Source organism: Hemicordylus capensis, chromosome 10, assembly GCF_027244095.1.
Source record: "Hemicordylus capensis ecotype Gifberg chromosome 10, rHemCap1.1.pri, whole genome shotgun sequence".
In the NCBI taxonomy this organism is placed as follows: Eukaryota; Metazoa; Chordata; class Lepidosauria; order Squamata; family Cordylidae; genus Hemicordylus; species Hemicordylus capensis.
In genome coordinates this window covers 8547218-8572357 of record NC_069666.1, presented here as the reverse complement: position 1 = coordinate 8572357, position 25140 = coordinate 8547218, and the positions used below count along the sequence as shown (strand labels likewise).

The following is a 25140-nucleotide window of genomic DNA, read 5'->3' as shown; positions in this document are numbered from 1 at the left end:
GGGAGAGAGCAGAAGCACATGAGAGAGCGCGAGCGCTGTAGCACAGAAGTGCCCACACCAAAATGAGTGTGTGTGTGTGTCCAAGTGAGATACCCTGAAGGCCGGAGAGCAGAGAACCCTCATTCCATTGCTATCATGAGACACCACGACATAATAAAAAGGTAGGCTGCCACTTAGAGAGTTTGTGACTTCATGGAAGCTGCAGCTGTGGTAAAACAATAGGCAGTCGATTGACTGGAGTCCCAACATTGACTAATTTATTCAGATTCATTCATACATCATTCATACCCTATGCAATGTCTGGCTAGTTCTATTGACAGTGCCATATAGGAGTAGAAGCTCTTAAGTAATGAACTAATTACAACATGAATACTGGAAGTACAGACCACTTATTGAGCAGCTTGGCTGTATCCTTTTAATTTTTCAGAATGTGTTTTCAGCAGTTAGCTACATTAGGCTGGGGTTCTGAAGGCACTTAAGAGTCTTGTGATTAACAATTCCAGAAGATGTGCAACAGCGAATTGCCAGCATCTACAAAACTGATGCAAATTATGCATGTCATGTTGATCACACACAACTGAAAACAGACATTCAGCTTCAGTTGCCTCTAGTAAAAGAGGAGCTACATTCATCTAATTGGGCTACCTGTAGTCACATTACTCAAAAGGCATACTAGAAATGTCATTAATAAATGAGCAACTCCCAGTTTCCAAGCACTTAACAACTGTTTAGGTATTTTGGAGAATCTTTCAATATATTATATGCATTGACCATTTTCCAACTGCAGGCATATGAAATAGCTTTCCAGCAGAGTTGTGAGGCTTTAGCAAGGAGGGTTGTGTTGCTGTTTAAGAACAGGTTTCAAAATTTGGAAAGAGTATTTATTCACCAACCAGTAATTTCTCAAGTTTAGGAGCCAATAGTGATTACTTTGATGATACTGTGCTGTCTCCCAAAGAATTTATAAGAACAAAAATTAAAACCTGTATTAAAATAAGACTGGATAAAAGATGATGTAGCAAATAAAGAAACAGAATACCATAAAAAGCCCCTTTGAAGAAATTCTAATTTCTCAGAGAGACAGGAATAGGACTTCTACACACAATTATTCAGAGAAGTGAAGACTGGACTCAGACCCAAGACCAGCAGATACATGGAGTGAAAAACCTGTGTGTGCATACACTACACTACACTACACTACACTACACTACACTTGATCTTAGCCAAAAGGCCGAGAAGAGATGCACATGCACACATTCATTCATTTATTTATTCATCATATTTTTACACAGCCCAAAACTTACGTCTCTGGGCAGTTTACAAGAAGATTAAAAGTAAAACATTAATTAAAAACAAAAAATTTAAAAGCAAGAAATTTCAACACACTGTTTCTAAAATGTGCACATTCTCCCTCTTTTTATTTAAAGATACATGCTAGACAGGCAAAACAGTGTGGGTTCACACAGTTAAACTGGGGTCCAGAGAGACTGAACTGAACCAGGCACTGGTCAGGAACTCCATTATCACTATTCTACTAAGGCTCACTCTCTCATCTTAGGCAAATTTTCTGGGGCTACACCTCCGACTCTAAAACACTTCTATACTCTGTGTTCCTGATCAGAGACTCATGCCAAGCTGAAACAGTTCAGAAGGGGGAAAGACAATATGTCAACTAACATTAACTGAGCTAGAGATTAACACAGTGAACAAGTGTCATTTCTTCCTCCATGACATTCACATCCAAGGGTCTCAACAGTCCCTAAGAAACTGCTATGCAATCTAATTCTGCAGGAGTTCTGATCAGATTGAATATTCCAAACTCAATGCTTCTCATACTTGAGTATTCCTGCCCAAGTACAGAAGTCTTCTAAGAGATGACCCATGCTTTGCAGATGACCTGAGCACTCTAAGGGAATGACCAGGAATCTGTGCAATGCCTTTCTCATGGGGACATAAAGTGTCTCCTGCACCACCACGTGCCTCATCCAGCATCAAGGTGCTATTTTATGTACACCATGGAATACTCTTCTTCTGCTGCACTCTCGGCTTTGCCAACCACATTCCTTTGACAGTCAACTATGGTAGACAGGAAGGCTGTTCACATGACCCTAAACAGTGTCGGAGGAGCATCCAGCCAGGGTAGGAGAGCCATGCGCACTTCTGATATGCAGTTGTGTGAACTCAAAAAACAAGGTAAGAGTGGCATATAGGAGGCAGGAACTGGGTAGGATGGGCACGCCCTACCCAGATTCTGTCCCCAGAGTTTTACCAAGGGTGGACAAAAAGCCATCCTAACCAGCTCCTGCATCCCACATGATCACTCTTCCCTTCCTCCTGAATTCACACAATCATGGATCAGGAGTGCACACAGCTCTCCTACCCTGGTTGGGTGCTCCTCCAGCCCCGGCAATGGGTTGGGTGAAAAAGCTTTCTCTCAGTCACTTACAGAGGCATACAGTCCTACAAACAAAGCTCTGACATCTGAGAATTCCAAACTGACACAAACACCATAAGCAGCCTTTGGATGACAATCAGTGACAATGGCTTTCTTCCATTCTGAGGGGTGGGGGAGGGGTTAGACAAATTCCCTGAAATTCAACCTTCCAGCATCAAACCATCTAGGCACAGGAAGGCATCTACTTGAAATGCAATGTGTATTCCCATTCACATTACCCTGAAAGCTTACTCAAAAGTGAGCAAGCAAAAGCTATTTTAGGCACTTTACCTTAATGCAGCATGCGTTAAAGCTCAGCTTGGCAGATTATCCATTAAAGTATTTTATCAGAGCTGAACACAAGTATTGTGCTGTGTTGCCTACAGCAAGGGCATTTAAACATTTATCATGTGCTGTTCGCAGTTCCATTGCAATAAAAAGAATAACACATTATGACGAGTGCTCACTACTGCCGATCGATCTGGAGGCAAGCAGAAAAGATTAAGGCAAATATTGGTCAAGTGGAAAGAGAGTTCTTTCCACCTGAAGGGAAATTAAACCTCATCAACTATGCTCTCTTTGTGCTATTACTTCATCTCTTTTTAAGGAGATCGATTGCCACACAAGCCAACTTTATTCAAAGAGAAAGTACAGCTTGACCTGTATGTGCTTTCACGTACTTGTTCCAATAGTCGTTTATAAAAATCAGAGATCAAGCTAGACGAGGCATGCAAAATCCCTTAAGCCCCATGGAATTCCCCTTGGAATTCCATGCAGAGCAGAACAATTAAGATTCCATGCATTTTGCACTAAGTTTAAAAGTAGCCTTTTTCTTCCTGTTGAACTACTTTACTGCCTGCTCCTATGCATACTTACTCAGAAGAAAATCTCAACAGCCTACTCCCAAGTAAGCATGCATAGGGCAGTCATCTGTTTAAAACACCCTTAGTTCTATGAAATAGCTGTTTATAACCAGTTGAAACTCCTTGTGCATTTTAAGCACTAATGCCACTAAGGCCAGCTGCTAGCTGCAGAATAACCCAGCAGTCTGGGCCTGCCTGGGGGGCGGGGAGAAGAGGGGGCATAGCTGGTTTTTAAAAGATTTGTGCAACATGCACTGAAGGCTATTGAAAGTTGCCACAAGTCAGCCACGGCCATTGATAAGATAAGTCATGAAGACATGTAATGACAGGGCTTGACAAATCTGAGGCACCAGGGAGCCATGGCGCTTAGAAAGTTAGCCATGGCACCTCGCTCAGGATATTCAGAGGTTGAGTTGTATAATGCAATCTTTTATTTGTCTTGGGCAGCCCTGTTTCTGCACTAACTACGCTACTTGTAAAGGGGATCAAGAGAAGCCCATTTAATACCCCACCAATGTCTGTCACTAAACCCAGTTATTTTGTGTCCACTGTTCAGCTCCTAGATCCAAAAAAGGTTTGTCAAGGTCTGTGTTTTGCAGACATCTGGGAAACAGAAGTTGTCAAAAAGCTTGCTGTTTATGACTTTAAAAACAACACACAATAACCCTGTATTTCCCCCTCTACACCAATAAGGCTACACTTTCAGCTTCCCTAAATCCAAAGCAGGATATTCTCAAGAGTTCTGCTCATATAAACTTAGATTACAAAAGCTGAACACTACTTTTTAGCATCAATTTAGTGGTTAATGTTTCAACTGTGACACGAAAATAAATATTTGCTGTCTGACTTGCTGTTATTGTACGATAAAGTAGTAGAGGACCTGGACAACTTATTTACTCATTTCCAGAAGTGTCAGCCAGAACATGAATTATTTCTGTTTGGAGGAATACTAGACCTCTGCTATATTAAGTCTCCAACTATAAAATGAAGAAATAGGAATATGACCAAGAAATGGGCTTCTCTTAGTAACAACGGAAGCTACAGGCACCAACCATGTAAAGTGAAACATTTTCAGGGCATGAATGTTTCCAAGACTGAAGCTCAAAATACAGGAGTCATCTGGAAATAAATGGCAGGTATACAGGAACTAGAAAAATAATTTAAAAAGAAAGAGAGAGACTGAAGTAGACAGGAAGGGAGAAGGATAATCCAGGGATGGGAGAGAAGAAGAAAGGCTTTTTCTGAACAGAAGTGTGACAAATATCTGGTTGCACAGCAAATCCAGACACTTGGAGTCAGCTTTCACTTAACAATCCTCTCAGATTACTGCTTTCTGCCACTGCAGTTAGATTCTATTCTAGCAGGTTCTGAGGAAGAGACGATACACCCACCCACACACACCTCTTGATAGTCCAATTATTAAGTAACAACTGATTTCGGTACACAAATTATTAGCAGATGCTCAAACACAGAACACTGATAAATAGGAAGTGTTCAGGAAGATAAGCTCCTTCTTCTGAGTTGTCCGAAGCATCTTCAAGTAGCGTCTTGAATAAAGCATACTGGCAAACAAGAGATTTCAGTATTTACCACGCTTTAGCTTATCGTGGCAGTATCTTGCTCCACTTACAACTAAAGTTTTAAGTTTGCCTTTGAACACAAGATAGTGTGTTAGTTGGGCACTCACTCTTTGGTCAGAAGAGGGCATGACTTAAGTAGGAAGCGGGACAGAGGAGTGTCTTGATAGAGGAGCTCAGGAGGGGCCGTCGGGCTCTTCAGATTCAGGCAGCGAACAATAATGTAGAGAACAGCAGCCACAGCAGCCAACTTCACCCCGTCAAACACTGCCGGCAGCTCAGGGGTTTCCATTATGGCATCCATCTTGAAATCTGAGAAAGAAAAAGAAAGCTCAGAAGCCCATTTCAGCATGACAAGGAACTCTTACAATACCATGTAGCAGTCACGATGTTAGAAATGCTTTCATGTACAAATACCATTCATAAAAAGGCCAACTTAAGACCGGCTCATACAGAACAGATTCTCTGGTAACCTGAGAAGGCTACCTCTAGATTCTACAGCAGAATACTCAGACATCTAAAAAAAAACCTGTCCCTAACAGACAGCCTTTATCTTGAGTTGTATCCTTGCAGTGCCCATTAGCAGAAGCACTCCTCAACTATCAGGCAGAACTAAGAGTTAGCTCAGGGGTGGGCAAACCTGGCCCTCCAGCTAGTGTTGAACTACAGCTCCCATCATCTCTCATTGTGGGCCACTGTGGCTGGGGATGATGGGAGTTGTAGTTCAACATCAGCTGGAGGGCCAGGTTTCCCACCCTGAGTTAGTTACTCCTAGACAGAACTGCCTAGAATTCTACTTTTCATGCAACACATTAAGGGAGGAAAGAAAGCAAAGGATATTTATTCAAGTTGAGACACTTCCCAGATTTAAAGATGCTGGGTGCCCACGAACATTGTTAAAGTTGCCAGTCTGAGCAAAGGACACAGAAGAATTAACCTTATGCCTATTCTGAAGAGAAAATCAACTGGCTGCAAAATGATGCAAATGAACATCACGCCCAGTTAAGAAAAAAATATTTAATAATACTTGGTGATAGTTTGCAGGATGTTCATGACAGTCATTCATGCTCTCCCTCTCGCCCACCCCCAAATGCTTTCAAGAACATAAAACTCACCTTTGCGGTGTGCCACTTATTCTTAAATACAGGAAATGCGGGGATTTTCTAGGGTTTAAGTTCTGTTGTCCAAGTCAGAGATGGCCTATTAAAAACAGATTGTACAATATCTCACTTTTTTTGCAACAGTGAGCATATAATAAAGCAGAAGTGACATACAGATCTGAGAGCACAAAAGCCATCTGCAATAGCAGTAACTGCCTGCTTCATACAAATCAGCCACACACAGAGACCACTTGAAGTTGTATTCCCACAGCAGGTGCTCCACAGGAAGAGCTATCTATGTGCAGCAGCTCACTGCATGAACTTGTGGCCACTATGTCATTTACCTCCATGATACTGCAAAACACTCTTGATGACATTTTGTCACAGCATAGAAAAATGTGTGATAGCATATAATCCACGTAGTGACAGCTGATTCTCATAGTTTAATATCTCCAAGAAGCCATTTAAGTTGGCATAATCAACAGCATTGCTGCTATGTATATTATGTGTTTCTATGCTATGTATACATGTTGCCATGTAGGGTTATTAAGAAGGGTTTGGATAACTTCATGGAGGAGAGGTCTATCAATAGCTACTAGTCAGAGGGCTGTGGGCCACCTCGAGCCTCAAAGGCAGGATGCCTCTGAGTACCAGTTGCAGGGGAGTAACAGCAGGAGAGAGGGCATGCCCTCACTCCTGCCTGTGGCTTCCAGTGGCATCTGGTGGGCCACTGTGCGAAACAGGATGCTGGACTAGATGGGCCTTGGGCCTGATCCAGCAGGGCTGTTCTTATGATACCTATTGCTATATATCCCTGTATTACTAGACAAGTCTGCTTGTGTCAAAAGCAACCTGGCAATTACAGAAAACACACCCACACCCACCCCATCTTCAGGAACTGCAGGAAGCTGTTCAAAGTAAATTCTCTTGCAATGGAATTCTTTACACATACTTCAACAACTGTTGATCTGATACATTATCTGACTGCACTGACTTTTAACCTCAAGTCAACACCAGGGTCCACACTTAAACACAGCCACTATTAATGCACAACTACGGCCCACTTGAGCAAAATATCTGCTATGTGAAAGATGCTTGAAATTGTGACCGCTGCATGTGGCGGTGTGCATAACCATGGGGAAGATAGGCCTTGTAATGCTAAATGGGAGGAAGAAACAGGACGTTAAAGAAGAGAAATGGTATACAGCAGGGAGAGGGGAAATGGGGTTGTTCAGTATAAAGTAAAATATAACAGCTGCGAACAAAAGATAGGAGCCTGCTGTGCTTGGTTATCCAAGACCATCCAAGAGATATACGATTGAGAGGAAGTTTCTGTGTTGGAACACTAGTGGAAATTGAACCAGCTAGACTTTGATGAACAGGTGTCAACTCAAACTCTGATCTTTATCTTGGCATTCACATGTCTGTACAATCATAAGAAAGAGTGGGACATAAAACTATGCTTCATCAAGAGAGGTGAAGATCAGAAACAGGGAAGAGTAGGGCTGGAGAGATTTGACTTCTTGGTACATCCCTATTCAGAACAGAGCCACCATGCCTGCATAACCAGCCCCAGCTAACTAGAAGATGTCTCATCTTCTTCACAGGAACTAATGACAGTCTAATCAAATGTACTGAACATGTTTCTGATGGGCATGGATACAGCACTAAAAATATACTGAATCTGACTTACCTGGCAAGGCAAAAGAAAGAAAGAAAAGCCTACAAGTATCAAATGCATGCTTTGCATTCCCTGTGTGCGCTGCCCAAACCAGAAAACTGGCAGAGAAAGCCAGTGCAAAATAGGAGCTTGAGATTCAGACAAGGTCCTGCCTTTCCCAGAGAGAAGAGAGAAATGCAAAACTTTAGTGGTAAATTCACTAATCTGCATGTTTAGAGTTGTGCCAGGAATGAGGACGACAAAGACTGCTAAGATACCAGAGCTGGGAGAAAACAGGGCACAACTTTCGACAATCAAGTATTGGGCAGGAACTCAAGAATTGCAGTTCCTAGACTGCCTGCCAAAAACTGGGAACGATGTGAGTCAGGCTCCCACCCCCCCAGCTGTAAAGCTGATTTGGGCGTCCTAAGCCCCTGGAACCTTTGAAAGAAGTTCTCCCCGCTGAGATTCAGAACAACCCTTTCTCACTTGTCCTTTCTACAGCCAAGTCCTTACTCGATGTAAAAAAGGGACACTGCTAGTAGGAATGTGAAAACCACAAGGGTGAGAGTGGGCTTAGCCCAACCTCCTCCCCTTTCAGCATCCCTGGAGGAGACCAGAGAGAAAGCAACTAACTACAAGTGACTAAGCTATCCCAGAAGGAAAAAAAAAAATCCTTAAGCCAATCTTTAGTACATCCAAATCACAATTATGTTCACCTACAAAAACAACTGGATGTGGTCAGAGGAAGGAACAATTACAGCATCAAAAAAAGAGACCTATGGTGATCTGCTACCCTTTTTTCTTTATCCAACTTTGCAAATGACATATGAGTATTTAAAAGATGCCAAACATTCTGTCTCTTCTGTCTCCACTCACTGCCCTTTTAAAAGCTCATGTGTTCGGGCAGCAGGGAAGGGGGGAGAGGCCTTAATATATTCAAAGAACTGGAATTTGAGCTCACAGCTGTTCTTTAGAACATCTATAAAAGCTGCTGCTCAGAAAAGCGATCACACAGTTATTACAATTCAGAGTGCAATGCTCCTAGTTACTCAGATGCCATCTCGGCTTCCTCTGTCAAGGAAACCAAAGTTCAGAAATGCAATATTTCAGTGCACAGTTTATATGTATTTGCATAAACAGTCAGATATCAAGAGAATACATTAAAGAACTTCCTCTACTAGTAGAACAGGATGTGTGTAGAATGTTTTATTTCCTATTTATTTTGTATCAAGGGAGAAGAGTGAACAAAACTTTCATTTCTGGAAATTGTGTGGTTGAGTCAGGATGATGCAGAGGGACAGAGCTTCAGGGTTCTGTTCTGTAAACCTAGATTTCCTTGATCATGTGCAGGCTCATAGATATTTCACAAGTCTCTCAGCATCCATCTGGAAAATGGAAATTAGCAGGAGCTCCAGCTAGGTTGTTGAGAGAGGATGAAATAGTGCACCAAGTGCTTTAAAGTCTTAAGTGCTATATAGGTAAAACAGCACAACTATGCTAAGGTTATTGTTTTTGACCAGATGGATGATACAAGATTTAACATTTAGTGTACAGCCAAAAGCAAAGTTACAGCTCACTAGCTACCAATCTGGAAACAATTTCATCAACAGAAATACTGATGCTCTCCTAGGTTTTTGGAAGGCTGCTTCAAGAAGGGAAACATTCCATTTTTTGAGAGTCAATAGAAACTCAGACCTGTAAAAAATTATGTCCTACTTCAAGCTGAGCAGTGCTGCCCACACATTTCTAATAGGGCATTATTAAAGAGGGGTTTTTTTTATCCTCCATATGCACAATGCAAGGCTGAATCAGAAGGGATAGATCTTTCCCCCCTTTCTTTAAAACAATTAAAAAACAAAAAACCCACACAAACACAAATTAGCAGCTCCATAGAACCCCATGCCATACCACAAGCTGCTCTGAAGACTGAGAAAGTGGCTGCACCTGTCTCTCTCTTCCCCGCCCCACTTCAGAAGAGGCAATTTCAAGAAGGGGAAATGCAAGGGAGGAAAGGATTAAACACCATGTTCTAGAGTGTCCTGATCTTCAAAGCAATCATGTGGAGTTGCTAACACACACACACACACACACACACACACACACACGTCATTAATCTCCAGTGTCACATTTACTTCGACCCTGATTTCCAGAACTCTTACAATGCTTGCTACACAGGAGAGCATACTGAGATTCCGAACATCAAAACCAAGCCTACAAGCCGGATTGTATCCTTGAGAGAAATCTCTCATAGCCAGTTCTCCTGCTCTGGATAAGTTTAGATACTACAATGAATTATAAAATTATTTTGACAAACTAAACTAGCTAGACATGTAGCTTGTTTTCACGACCCTATGCAGGGTCAGAGGAGCGTCCAGCCAGGGTAGGAAATCTGGGCACACTCTCGATCCCTGGTTGTGAGAACTGAAAAAAGCAAGGCAGAAGAAGGGGAGAGTGACTGTGTGGGAGGTGGGTGCTGGGCTGGACAACTTGTAGTCCATCCTTAGTAAAATGCTGGGGACAGAATCTGGGTAGGGCACACCTGCCCAACCCAGCTGCTGCCTCCCACATGATCACTCTCCCCTCCTCCTATGTTGCTTCTTTGAGTTCTTATGACTGGGGATAGGGAGAGTGCCTGGCTCTCCTACCTTGGCTGGGCATTCCTCCGACCCCACTTAGGGTTGTGAGAACAAGCTTATAGTATTGTCATATGATCTTGCCACAAGCCACATTAAGAAAATGTAAACCTCCTAATATTCCAAAACCATGTTAGTATTTTAATCAAAGTACAGCAGGCATCTAGTTCCAAGTTTATAACAGCTACCAGCCTACAACTAGCCAGGAAATACCCAGATTCAAAGTTTTAAGTATCCAAGAAGTTGGCTTGCTTATCATGATGATTATCTTAGAGAGCGCCACCTTCTGCATGATCCCCACTGCACATTAAGGTCATCTGAGAAGGTCTGTTTTCAGTTACCACCGGTTCGATTGATGGCGACTCAGAGGCAGGCCTTCTTTGTAGCTGCTCCGGGCCTGTAGAATGCACTCCTGACAGAAACCCGTAATTTGAGTTCATTACTGGCCTTCAGGAGAACCCTTAAAACCTATCTGTGTGGCCTGGCCTTCCAAGGTTTTCAAATTGTTGCAAATGTTTGGTCTGGCTCTCCGGGGGCTTTTCTTAACTGTTTAATGTTTTAACTGTTAAGTAGTTTTGTGCTGTTTTTATAGTTTTGATTCTAATGGTTAATTGATATTAATTGTTTTTTATTTTGATGTAACCGCCCTGAGCCATTTTTGGAAGGGCAGTATATGAATCAAATCAATCAATCAATCATGACACCAAGCTGTTGAAAAGTCCCACGGCCCTGATAGTTCTGTTGACATCACAAGTTATCTTCAGTTATGGCACTCAATAGCACAAAAGCTAACAGTGATCTGGCTCCACAATGTAGCACCTGACAAGAACTCTTATGACTGCCATGTGGAATAACTGCTATTTCTAATTCTATCACATGATCAGCACAAGGGACAGATGAGGGAACAGGAATTCAGACAAGGTGTTAGATTTAACACTATATTTTATTCAGAGGTGCATTCAGTATGTTGAGGGACTTTCTACAAGAGTATTGGTTGTACTTCGCCCCAAAGTCGCTTCAGCAGGGCTCCTGTGTGTCCACAATTATCACACTGGCATCATATCTTACATCTCCCTACCTACAGGCACCACCCACTAAAAAGCTTACAGGCACATTCTTCTCTTATTACTTGGGTATGACTAGAAATCAGAGAGCTTTTTTTAGGTGTACCCAATGCCTTACACTCATTCTGGAAGAGGAGGATTTACACTTTAACAGAAGGTTGCTATGCAATATCACATACTACTGTGGAAGTCCCCTCTGTGTCAAAAGCAATTTGGTATGTGACATGGATGGGCACTGAGAAATGTAAATCCAAAGCCTTCTCCTTAGGAACACAGGAAGCTGCCTAGTCAGACCATTGGTCCATCTAGCTCAGTATTGTCTTCACAGACTAGCAGCGGCTTCTCTAAGGCTGCAGGCAGGAATCTCTCTCAGCCCTCTCTTGGAGATGCCAGGAAGGGAATTTGGAACCTAGCTCTTCTTCCCAGAGCAACCCCATCCCCTGAAGGGAATATCTTGCAGTGCCCACACATCTAGTCTCCCATTCATATGCAACCAGGGCAGACCCTGCTTAGCTAAGAGGACAAGTCATGCTTGCTACCACAAGACCAGCTCTTCTCCTTAGGTCCCAGCTTGTGTCTCATGGCCTGTTGCCTTTCTCCTATTGCTTAAGATTGTTGGGGAAGGCTGAAAGAGTCCTGCTGCTCACCATAGCCAGCTTCCTTAAACGGACTTCCTTTATTAGAATTTTTGTTCTTCTCCATTTTCAAATGCAATCTTTGGTGCTATTTGCCAAGATAAACAAGCTGCTTGCCAACTCACCCCTCACAGCACCGAGCACTAATCTGATGGTGAGCCCCTCTCCATGCTATACAACATTCTTTCCCAGCCCACTCATCATCGTCATATTAAAAAAGTGAACTTCTATATGTAAACAGTAATTGCTAAGGTGGTTACATAACCCTAACAATTATGAGATCTGCATTGTGTGTGTGCTTACAGAACAGGAAGTCAAAATGCACCCTTGCACAATTCAACGCGAAGACATCACAGGATAGATAGCTAACAGTGCCACCAAGCACTAAACTCCACTTTCAAGCTCACAGTTGTTTTGTACTTTCAATTCTCAACACTGGTGTATTCTTAGCGATTTTAAGACAACACCAATGTCTGTTTATATTAGAAGACACCACCACCCAGCTTCCCCTATGTAGTCATAATAACTCTTATGCAAATCTAAAGCAAAAGTTAGTAAAAAAAATAATTTTGGTTGCTATTCCCTCATAGTTCTGAGCTATTTTTTCTGCAAAGTATTAGAGTAATTCTACTAGCACTGAAGCAGTGTTAGAAACCAAACTCCAGACTGATGTGTTAACCTGGCAGTGTTTAAAACAACAACAACTTCACTTGGAAGTAGAACTTGACATTCATCCACAGCTAACATCTTCACAGTACAATATTGAGCAAGTTCACATTCATTTCTGGAAGAACGTTTCAGAGGAAAGAAAGCACTCTTATTTTCAAACACTTTGCCCACACTTAAGAATCACCAATAAGACCATTCATGAATATTCTCTTATAATAAGAAGAGGAATCCTTTTAAAAAGGTTAAAGCTTCATATAATGCTACTGAGAGGCTTAGATCATCACTTGGTGGTTTGTCTTAGAACATGAAGCTTTCTACCCTCCCTTGACAGGAATTGAAGAGTGGAAAATGTGACTTTATTGAGGTAGACTTTGTCCAAACTCTCGTTACACATGTAAAAATGTCATAATTTTTACACCAAAATACAGTTTGGAAATGAAAAAGGGAACTTTTAAAAAATTGATAAGGTCAAACATTGGGCGGGGGGCATGAACAAAAGCAACTAGAAGAATGTTAAGAGGGTGTGTTTTTTAAATGTCAATCCTCATAAAATAATCATTTTTTAAAACAGGTAATCATGACTCAGTCATTATACAACTACATTCTAGGAGTAAGAGATGTATACCCAAGTCCTGTTGAACAAAATAAATTACTATTGGATTCTATACAAGATTTTTTAAAAACTGTGATCTTAAATGTGGTTTTAGCCTGGTCTTAACTTGTTTAATTTTATTAATCTTTTATTTTACACTGTTATCTATTTTATTAATGTTGTGAGCTGCCCCGAGCAGTAGTGTACAGGAAGAGTGGGGTATACATATATAAATAAATAAAAAGTGCCCCCTGCAAGACGTTAAAGCTCAAGAGAAGTGGATTAATTGGAACTGCAGTTAGCAAATGGAACAAACCACAAGTTACATACACTTACAATCCTTCAGCAAAGATTTTACAACAGGTCAAACTATATTCAAGTGATTTAGCAAAGAAATACTACAAGTACACTGATCTGATTTGAAAACAGCCAATGTGAATCATAAAACTCTTACCTGAAAGTTTAGACTGACTCCGATAGGAAACAGAGAAGCCTGTAAATAAACAGCAAGATAACAACGCCTACAATTAATTATAAATGATAGGCACTTCAAGAATAAGAAGAGAGAAACCTTGGGAGATATTTCAATCCTGTGGTTCAAATGTTAGTCAGTCACCCCCAGTTTATTGGCAGTGATAGCTCCATCAGTAGCCTGCGTGATCTCTGTCATTGTATCTCTGTACCTCTCTTTTCTGTCGGGAAGATAACTTAATACATCACCTATGCAGGACATGTGACTATCACTGGGTGACAAGAGCTTTAGTACTGCCAAGAATTTAACTGCTGGATACAACACTACAATATATACTATTCAGGATCCTTAAGAGAGAAAACATAGTTTACAGAATTTTATTTCTCAGCACAAGATTAAACAAGGTTATATTCCAGTGACCAAGAAGGCTATAGGAGGAGACCTACAGCGGATTACAGAAACGCAGTATGTATAGCTGTAAACCTATTCTCAAAAGTAATCACCATAGTGTTTCCCCTCTCATCCCAATAATGCCAGTTAAAACCTGATTAACTGTTGAAAAGCATAAAGATATAATTGTAGAGAGAAGAGCACTTTCTTTTCTATTTTTGCAACAGACAGTGAAAAAAAGGCCAGTTTTGGACCAAAACAAGAACTCTTTAATCTCTCGATACCAGCTCATATGATAAATAGCCTAAAATGGCACTGAATAATAATTTTTAAAAAACAGAGGAGAATGGAACCATTAAAGAACACATCAGTATAAGTTTAGCTAGATGACAAGTAACAGATACAAAACTGGGAAGACAAATATCTAAGTAGAACAAGTACTAGCAGAGAGGGGATAATGACCAATGTCATTTTATTTTTTTTTAAACAGTCAGCCTGGAGGGCCACCATCTTATACTTTGGGCATTATCTCTTCAGAAAATGAATAAAGTTTTATACTTTACAAAGGGGATCATGGTCGGCTGTCTAGAAATGGGGGGGGGGACATTTCATATGTATAATTAAGCAATGGGGAGGAGGAGAAAGCCCTGAAGTCTGCCTAACTGACCCCACAAAGCAAAACAAGCATGTAGTTTAAGAACAGTAGTTTAACCGAAATTGAAGGTGGAAAGTGACACACCAGAGTTTAGGGGGAGAGAGTTTTATAGAATCTTTACCCAATGCGAAAAGGATGTTGAGAGAGAGAATCTCATTGCCCTTGTAGACAGGAAATAAGGGGAGGGGGTTATATTGGGGTTCCTAAGAATGTTAGCATAAGGCAAGAGTCTGAAAACAATTACACTCCCGAAGAAGCTCACAAATGATGTACTAAAGGAATCTGGAATTCCAAAAATTAAAAAAACAACAACCAACCCTTCTAAACTCAAGAACATAAGATCAGCCCTGCTGGACCAGGCCCAAGAAGGCCCATCTAGTCCAGCATCCTGTATCACAGAGTGGCCCACCAGATGCCTCTGGAAGCCTACAGGCAGGAGGGCATGCCCTCTCTCCTGCTGTTACTCCCCTCTTGAAAGGGCACAAATACCAGCTTGAAAGAGAGTGAATGGAGGAGGAAGAATCAAGGGGGAAATTGTTCAATTGACTACTTTTTACATTTATATCCCACTCTTCCTCCAAGGAGCCCAGAGCAACATACATGGCTATGTATATCCCCACAACAACCCTATGAGGTGAGAGACTGAGAAGTACTTGACTGGCCCAGAGTCGGTGAGTTTCATAGCTGAACAGGGATTTGAACTTGGGTAGCTGCAATCCTAGTCCAACAGATGGGGGGCAGAGAAGTGTGGAAAATTAGGGGTGGGGTTGAAATCCTCTAATAAGATGCTATGGCACATCTTTTGCAAACCCCTAGTAACATTTAGAAATAAAATAAAGGTGGAGGGAGAATTGAAGAGAATATAGTAGAAGCAGGAAAACCACCTAATCGAAGGTTATAGCTGTATGTGTGTGTACGTATGGAAATCCCCTAATAAAATATTATTATAGAATGAAATAGGATGGAGGGAGGGAAATAAAAAGGAAAAGAGAGAACAAAAAGCAGCAGAAAGAGGAGCATCTCTCCTCCCCTTCTTCCTGCCCTGCAGAGGTTGATTATGATGATGATGGACAACCTAGGTGTGATGTGGAGGAGAAGAAAAAGAGGAAGAAACAGAAGGAGCCCAAGACTGCTGGTAACCATTATCAGAAAGGTGGATGGCAGGCTGAAACATGAGCAGGTTTTGTGATAGAATGAACCTTCGCTCAGCAGGGTCTGGTCAGCATTTGAATGGGAGACTCAATGTTTGAGCACTGTAAGATATTCCTCTTAGGGGATGGGGCCACTCTGGGAAGAGCACCTGTCTGCTTGCATGCAGAAGGTTCCTAGTTCCCTCCCTGGCCTCTCCAAGACAGGGCTGAGAGAGAGAGAGAGAAATATTTCAGCCTGCAATCTTGGAGGAGCCGCTGCCAGTCTGTGTAGACAACACAGAGCTAGAAGGGCCAAGGGTCTGATTCGGTATAAGGCAGCTTCCCAGGTTCCTAGGAGTGTATGTCTATCTCTCTCTGTGTGAGGTGCGTGTGTGTTTGTGCGTGCAGATGTGCACTACTTAGGTAATTTTGGAGCCTGGACTTAAAGGCCTTTGGAGCACTTCCCACCACCACTGGAGGCCCCCCTCCCACTGCAAGTTAAGCAGGCACACATACAGTGACAAACAAAGTAGGTATAACACGTGAGGTCTATTTATGCCGATATTCCAACCCCACAACTCAACATCTTCCCCTCTCACCTCTTTCTTTCCCCACTCCCTCCATGGGGTCTTCTAAAGCAGGGATTCTCAACGTTGGGTCCTCAGATGTTATTGGACTTCAACTCCCATGATTCCCAACCAAAGGCCACTGGGGCTGGCGATTATAGGAGATGAAGTCCAATAACATCTGGGGACCCAACGTTGAGAACTCCTGTTCTAAAGCACCTGGAGCAGGTCACAATCTGTGTGATTGTGTGGCTGCCCGGCGCAGTGCAGGCCAACACCACCCACCACCGTCCAAGGAGGATGGGGGGGAGGGGGGGTGGAAGCCCTGGACTTCGCCCCCCCCCGCCAAGCCCAGGGATAAGAGCACCCCTGGGAAGAAGGAGCGGGGTGGGGTGAGCCTACTGGCTACGGATGCTCCAGCTCCCCTGTCGCTCTGCGAGCCGCCCAGAGGACCTTTGTGACGGGGCGGCCGGCCAAGGAAGAAGGCTACCGTATTTACCCAAAGAGGCGACCATTCTGGATGTCTTGACGAAAAATACAGGCGTTGCGCGCCGTAGGTACCCGAAGAGAGGAGGGCTCTGAATTTAAGAGAATCCCTCTCTCCCCGCACACTCCCAATTCATCAAATGTTGTTTTATTTTTATTTGGGGGGGGGATTTTGGATCCAGATAAATACGGTATTTATTCTTTTTCAAGGGTGGTTCCTCTCTTCCCCCTCCCCACACCCCAAGGGGCAGGTGGCGGGACCTGCCAACGCGCCCATTCTGCCTCAGCGCAGTCAAGGCGGGGGGTGGGGGGGAGAGAAAGGGAGGCGGGACCCGGATGCTGGGAAGGGGGGGTCCTCTTGGGGGGCAGTGGGATCCTCACTTTCCGCCCACCCACCGCGAGCGCCATCCCAACAGCCGCCTCACCTGCATGGGCCCAGCCTGGACACTCCCGCCAGCCACTGCCCTGCCACCGACTCCTATCGAGATGCCGCCGCCGCCACACACATCATCATACTCTCTCCTCGCGGCCCCCCTCCCGTCGGCTCCCCACCGCCCCGCCTACTCCTTAGCAACCGCCTGTCTCTTCTCCCATTGGCGCCCTCGCACGCCACTCCCCACCTCCGGCGCACACGGGGCCGGCTATTGGAAGGCCGGCTCTCAAACAGAAGGAGGGAGGCGGGCTTTGAGGTTGTTAAGGGCGGCGGCGGCCGCGGCGGTCCCTGTCGCTGCAAGCGGTCCGGCCAGGGAGGGGCTGGCGGCCATTGGTTCCTTATGACGCAGTGGGGCGTGGCTCCGTCGCGCCATTGGCTTGGGAGGCGTGTCAGTCAGGAGGAGGGGGTGGAGGCCTTGTGGTGGGGGTCGCGTGCCCGAGCTTAGCTGAAGGGAGAATTCCAGAAGAAGGGAGAATGGGCGGGAAGTGGGTGGCCGGCCTCGTCACGTGAGGGGGCAAGTTTCCCCTTCCCCATTTCTCTTAGCCTTAGGCTACCATTTTTTATTCCTCCCCCTTTCAGGCTATACTATGCTCTTGTGTTTCCTAAGGGGGGGGGGAGTTACCCCATGCTTTGTTTACCTCAGAACATATTCTGTGGAGTGTGCTTTTGTGTTTCCTGACAGGGGGAAGTTACTCAGATTGCTCCCCCCCCCGGAATATTCTCTGGAACATGCTTTTGTTGTTACTTCACAGGGAGGAAGTTGCCGAATTTCCTGAGGAAAAACAAGTTGCAGCCACTTTACAGTAAAACAAAATATTTCGAGACATACACACACACCAGTGGTCAACAACAGGATTGAAAAACAAAATCCCCACAAACACAAGTTCAGGGATAATTCAGTTTATAGTAAAACTATAACTTAAATAAAATGAGCATTGGACCAGTTCAGATGTACACATGACGTATCGGGTATGCGTCGATGTATTGGGTATGTGTCGAAATGCACCTGCTCCTGGTGTCACTGATAGATGTCCCAATGCACTCTCAGTGCATCCTTTAATCACTTGGGAAGGTGTTCATCTGAATCTCCCTTCTACGCACACTCCAAAATCCTGCTTTAAAAGGGTTTTGTTTAAATGTGAGAGCATTATAATAGTTCGGGCAATGGTTTTCCCCGTGACACTCTATGGATGCAAAAGCTGGACTTTGAAGAAGCAAAATAGAAAATGTATTGACGCTTTTGAACTTCAGAGGTGGAGAAGACTTTTGAGGAGACCACAGACAGTCAGGAAAACAAACAAATGGATAATAGAACAAATCAATCCAGAATTTTCACTCGAGGCACAAATGACCAGGCTCAAACTATCGTACTTCAGACATATTATGTGAAGACCCAGCTCCCTTGAGAAGTCCATCATGCTGGGGAAAGTGGAAGGCAAGAGAAGAAGAGGACGGCCAGCAGCAAGGTGGATGGACTCGATTACGACAGCAATTAATGCACCACTGAGAGACCTTCAAGGCCAAGTTGAAGACAGAGCATCCTGGAGAGAATTTCTCGATGTGGTTGCTAAGAGTCGACACCAACTTGACGGCACTTAATCGATCAATCAGTGTCTGGGCGGTGCGTTATCAGCACATCCCCAACGTTATTGTGTGTGCAGGGCTATGTTCATTTCAGAATAAAAACACAAAACCCGAACCAGGTTAAAATTCAACCTCAATTTAAATGGTTGACAAAGGGTTAGTAACATATTGTCACACATTTTACATCTTTTAAGAGTTGTGTGGCAGGCAGTGATTGAGCAGCGAAAGCTGCTCCCCAGCACTGCATCTGTCCTGGGGGAAATAATCTGTTACATTTCAAAAGACTCAGGAGCTCAGCAGGGGAATTTATTTATTTATTTATTTATTATTTAGTATATTTATATACTGCCCCATACAAAAAAGTCCCTTATTATCCCACTGGGATAATAATAATAAACAACTAAAACTTTGTTAGCCGCCCCATAACAAATTGTTATCTAGGCAGCTCACAACAGAGGATTAATACATACAATAAAAACACATAACACATTAAAACCAGCACTTCTTCTTCTTCTTCTTCTTCTTCTTCTTCTTATTATTATTATTATTATTATTATTATTATTATTATTATTATCTAGGATAACTAAAGCAAAATTAAAGATATATTCGCAGTATTCATGCTGTCCCGAGTAGTGTGGCCTTCTGTAGTTGATGTGTTGTAATTTTATTGATGCCCAAGGTGTCGAGATGGTGTTCAAGTTAACACACCTGCACACCAGCCCTTTCCATGGTGAAGGAAAGTAAAGTTGCCATCTGGGAATGGCCCAGGACTGCATTCAAGAGTCACTTGGAAATTGACACCAATTCCTAGAGATTCCAGGCCAGTCCTGGAGTGTTGGCAAACTAGGCAACAAGGTATGGCTTAGGTATGGCTTAACTCTCTTGCTGTAATACAAGATGAACAGCACTTCTGGAAAGAACCCTTCCTTGCTAGGGAAACTAGGCAAAATGTGCTCAAATGTTCCCCCCATTCCCCCTGCCCAGGGCTTCACATCTCTCTTCTCTGCCTTTGTTCATTGCAGATGCATAGCTCCAGCCTTATGTGCAAGATGTGACATGTTGGTACCTCAGTGGGAGTTCGGCCTTGAGGCAGACATTTAGGTTGTTGCGTGTGGGCTGTGAGCCTGCAGGCCTGCTAGAGTTTGGCTTTTTCGCCCAAGGGATTCAGATCCATATCACATAGTAGTTGCTGCGAGATCTGGAGATTTTATAACCCCTGCCCTCATGGGTCCTCTCTAAAGAGCCGGCTTTGCATAAGAACATAAGAACAGCCCTGCTGGATCAGGCACAAGGCACATCTAATCCAGCATCCTGTTTCACACAGAGGCCCACCAGATGCCTCTGGGGAGCCCACAGGCAAGAGGTATTTGCATGCCCTCTCTCCGGCTGTTGCTCCCCTACAACTGGGACTGAGAGGCAGCGTGCCTCTGAGGCTGGAGTGACCTCTCATCCAAGAGGCTGCAGAGGGCGAGGATTGGCCGCCTGCAGTGTCTGGAGGGAAGGTTGAGTTCCCTGTGTATTTTCTGATGCATTGTGATTCATCCTGCCGGTCTTTTAAAGTTCATCTGCTCAACCCTTGCATGTGGCAGCTCACGTGTTTACGAAACAGCGCTCATCCAATGCGACTCAAGTCTCCTCCCCCGCCTGCAAAGCCAGCCTCTCGGCTGCAAAGAGAGGCTGGTACTTTCTGAGCAAGCAACAGCCCCTTTCCATTGTTCATCCCAGTGTGCAGACCCGTGCTGCACACTGGAACTCAAACAAGGCAGGCAGCTGCCATGAGCAGACTGTCAATGAGATCAGAAAGCAGCCCTTGCAGTTCCAGGCTTGGCACAAACACTCTGGGCTGTGGACTTCCCCCCAAACACTGCCATAGCTTCTTTGCCTTTTTTAGCCTTTGTCCTTGAGAATGCTGGACCAGCATCACACACCCTTTTCTTGTATATCTACCCTTTCTGCCCTGCGACATATTCCTTGCTAGCAATGACTCACTTTCTTATTTCGACTATACACACCCTAGAGGAGTGCCTTTCAAGACATGGGGGGATTTAGGGCGGCCCCATGTCCAGGACTGGCCCAGACAGCCCAGGAATCGGACGTCCTGTTCATGATGTAGGAAAAGTGTTGTCCTGGAAATGGAACGTCTAGGAAAGTGAGAAGGGGGATTACTTCAGCTAATTTCCCTCATTATGCATTTATTTTTTAATCTTTTTGGTGCTTCTCTCCAGGACGTTTTTCACACAGGGCTTTTAGCTCGCATCTCCTCCAGAATGGAGGGCGTGCATTCACATATTGGCCAGATTTACCGCAAATTCCCTGCGAGCTATTGGGGAGCACTTCAAACATGATTTGGGTTTTTCAGTGTGCGTTAGAGTGTAGCCCAATTTATTTCGAGGGTTAAAAAAAAAATCCACTCCCCCCCCTATTTTTGGGCAACTTCGAACTTGCACTAAAGAATTGCAGTAAAGCCTGCTGTGTGAAAAACGCCCAGGTATTGTAACTACATGGTCATGGGCATCCAGAGGGGGGAGCAAGGGGAGGCAGTTCCCACTCCTCCGAGACTGAGCCAGTCCCATCGAATTCAATGGGGCTTACTTACAGCTTTTGCCCCCTCTGTAAAAAGTCTCACAGACATCCATATACATGGCATCAGTGTTTAAAAGCCCCATATTCTTGCCCTCTCTGTGGCACCACTGCTGCTGACTGGCTAGGTTGGCGCTCTCTGTATGGCTCATGGGAAAGCTATGTAATCAAGGGCTGATACATGTGAAAGAAGGGGATAAAGAAAGACAATTAAAAGAAAGGAAGTTCATAGAGAGAAAAAGGAGAGAGGAAGAGGTGGGGGCAGGAAGTCAGGGTGTGGCATATAAGGATAGCACAGTCAGTGAAGAAGGTGCTGTAGCCAAACTCTGGAGTCAGCCTGGGAGGCAAACAGAGAGGTCATTCACACAATCAAAAATTGTGTTCTACCCAGGTTTGGGAGCTGTGTGTGCTCCCAGTTTGTGGTTGTGTGGAAGCAAGGTTGGAGGGAAACCTGGGTAGAAGTGATGGTGTAGAAGCAAGGGAGGAGAAAAATCTAGCTACCTTGCTTCCATGAAGATCTCTGCCTTAGATCATGCTCTAGGACTCGTTCCAATCCCAGTCTTTTAAAAAGCAAGCTTTTAACATTTCCTTTGATGGCTGTGTCTAGGAATGCTCACCAATGAATGTGGCAACTAGGAAAGAGGGAGGAATCATAACCATGCCAATATCAAATAACCTACAAAACACCACTTAGCCATTTTTTCCAGTGTTCAAAAACCATAACCAAAGGAGAGAAAGGGAGGGGGGAGAAGCAAAAACTGCCACCATTTATACACACAAAAAAGGAACTGATATCAAAAATTGTTGCCATGTTGATCCCAGAGGCTGAGAGTTGATGCTATTTAGTGAACGAACATATGTTGGTGAAAGAGGATGCCCATTTATGAGCTCTTCCTATACAAACGTTCTGTGTAACAAAGGAAAGAAAAACAAGCCAGCCAGATGGGGGAGAGAGTCTGATTCATGTTTCTGTGCTTTAACCTTTAGATCTTCCTTTCCATCAGCTATTTTTGGATAAAGAAACAGTTCTTGCCTGTTAAAGGAACAGTTTCCATTTCCAAGGCATGAAGTAGGAATTTCTATGCTAAATATTTGGATAGTCTACCGTAAAACATCTTGTAATTTTGTTGCCACGTGTCCATGATTGGCCTGGAGAGACCAGGAATCAAACTTCCTGGACTCTCCAGGATGTTTAAGAGTTTAAGATGTTAAGAGATCTACCAATAACCATATTTGCTGTCTTGGATGTTGCTGCCTATGGGATGTAAGATCTACCAGTTGGAGCTGTTGCTACATGTCCATGATTGGCCTGGAGTGTCTTTTTGTACAGAGACCATGACTGATGCTAGGACTCCACTGCGTATCTTGGACCTATTTTTGCCGTAGACACCCCTAAAGATTAGGCCTATGACACCGAAGAGTCTGCTCTACACTCCTACAGGTCTGAAAACCTGCCAGATGAGATGGCTGCCCTTATTGCTGGTGAGGTTCGAGTTCCAGAAATGAACTTTACAGCAGACCAAGGGGAGGAGGATGATAAACTAGAATGCGAATGGTAGACACTGTAACACCAACCCACCATCAGCTGTGGAAACTGAAGATGGTGACCTCCAGCAACTGCCTCCAAAAAGGAAAATGTGAGTTCATCGGATTCTGAAACAGAAGCTCCTGTGAAACGAAAGCTGCGTAGGAAGAAAAAAATGGGTGCAGCAGAGGCCTCAGCTTTATTGATGTGATTGTGACTGTTGCCGAAATTCAGAGGAGGAGTGTGGCTGAGAATATTTTTTGTCACCTTATGTTTGCCTGACGCCAATTTCAGGCAGCCCAGCTTACTGCAGGCCTGTATGCTAGGAATATCCAGTGACCTGGCTAATTGGATGGTGAAGGCTGAACTAGTGTTCTGTGGGAAAGCCTTCTTGCTGGCATTACTGGTGAGGGTGATATAAAACATTTTATCACCCATTGCAGAGGGAAGAAGTTGGCACCCAGCTATTGAACTTGTCAGGCCAGCCTAGCCACTTCATTAAATGTTGTTTTGCTTTACCACGGCCTTTTGTAGTTATAATTTTTTCAACCCTGTACACCTCGTCCTCTCCCACTTTAACTTTCTGTAATTCTTCAGGATAGAAGCTGCCGAGAACTGGCTCACCCATGTAATCTTTTAGCAGGTAGACTGGCCTTTCAGCTCTTCTGATGACTTAGTCCACTATAAACTGCTCAGTGGTATCATTCTGTTCATATCCTTTCTCAAAAACTCCTTTAATTTTAGAAACCCAAACATGATCCCCTTTTCTTAACACAGAAGACCCGTTAGTTTGTTTTTAACAGATAGTGCTACCATAGACAGTTTTTCCAAACGGCCAGATCATTGCTGGAGCTAACATCCACCAGCCTGCCCTGTACGGTTCTTTGTGAAAGCTGTGGTTAACTCTTTAGGAGTTCAGGCAAGACAGCAATATACCTGAAGGTGTTGTGAGCAGTAAAATACCTCCACATCCAAGTTTCTAATGTACGGTTCAGCCTCTCCACAAGACCTGCTTTGACATCGTTGTTGGTGACAAAGTGGTGAACCCCATGCTCCTTTAACAGTGAACCGACAGGTTTATTTAAGAACTCCCTCCCTCTGTCGGTCTGGAGTTTACCAGGCTCTCAGCCTTTTCTGAAAATAGCCTTAATTTTCACTTATGCTTCTAAAGGAGTGGAAATGGTAGTCACTTTAACTTTCTCACCATGCAACAACTTTGTTCAGTTTTGTATCTTATGCTGGCTTTACAAATTGCGCTCCACATACCCATACTTTGCCTTGGTCTTTCAGCTTGACATTGGGTTGGGGAAGGGATGCTTTCAATTGGTATAGGACTTGCCATGTTCCCCAAATGTAACTCCAGTTGTTCAAAGATTTTCCAGCTGTGTACAATGTATTTGGTGGTGAAACCACTGCCGAAATACCTCCACTACACTATATTTGATGAACAATTTCCTTCTCAGGACCAAACTCAGAAAATCTTGCTCTGCCCATTTGTATATTGTTGTTGTTGTTATTTATATTATTATTGATGCAATAAGTCTGCTACCAACTTTAAACTTTTATTAGTGACTCCCAAACATCATAGTGAACCTTTGCCTTGACTGACAAGCTGTTAAACTCCAGGGCAGCCAATCAGTACACCAGGTGGGTGGGACCTAGAAAGCAGTTGCTGGGAATTCTGGAACAAGAAGGGTGGTCTTTGTTGGAGAGAAGTGTGTGCGGAAAGTCTTAGTGAGGGGCAATGGCGTTTTTGCTCCCTCGTGGTCAAAGCCAGCATGGAGGCTTCTCTCATGGAATATCTCTGTAGATCCTTGAAAGAAAGGATTCCAGGAAGCTTGATTCTCACCAGGTGTTGGGTGAGTTTTCGAGGAAAAGGGGATTAAGCATAGGGAACAGTTTGTTTAGTCAGACTGTGCGTTAGGAACTCATATTTCTTTGTATGTCTGTGCTTTTGCATATTCCGGATACTATTCTATTATTGTTTACTTGTAACATAATTAAAATAAGAAAGACTAGCCTACACCCATCCTACTTAGGGCATTGCAAAAGACTCAATAAACATTTAAGTGTGCCTAAGACAGCCTA

General features: G+C 43.7%; 1 protein-coding gene across 2 annotated transcripts in view; it reads right to left on the bottom strand.

The window, feature by feature from the left end:
* The window catches only part of ABHD2 (abhydrolase domain containing 2, acylglycerol lipase), a 41395-nt gene extending 23755 nt beyond the window's left edge, over positions 1-17640 (bottom strand). Inside the window, exons 1-4 of one of the 2 annotated variants that reach the window (XM_053272542.1) lie at positions 17355-17640; positions 13685-13723; positions 5990-6074; positions 4985-5186 (exon numbers count right to left, since the gene is read on the bottom strand). In XM_053272542.1, coding sequence (XP_053128517.1) covers positions 4985-5178 — 194 coding nt within the window. In that variant the 5' untranslated portion in view covers positions 5179-5186; positions 5990-6074; positions 13685-13723; positions 17355-17640. The remainder of the gene's footprint in view (positions 1-4984; positions 5187-5989; positions 6075-13684; positions 13724-17354) is intronic. The other variant, XM_053272543.1, reaches the window with a different exon arrangement.
* Between the last annotated feature and the right edge of the window lie 7500 nt (positions 17641-25140).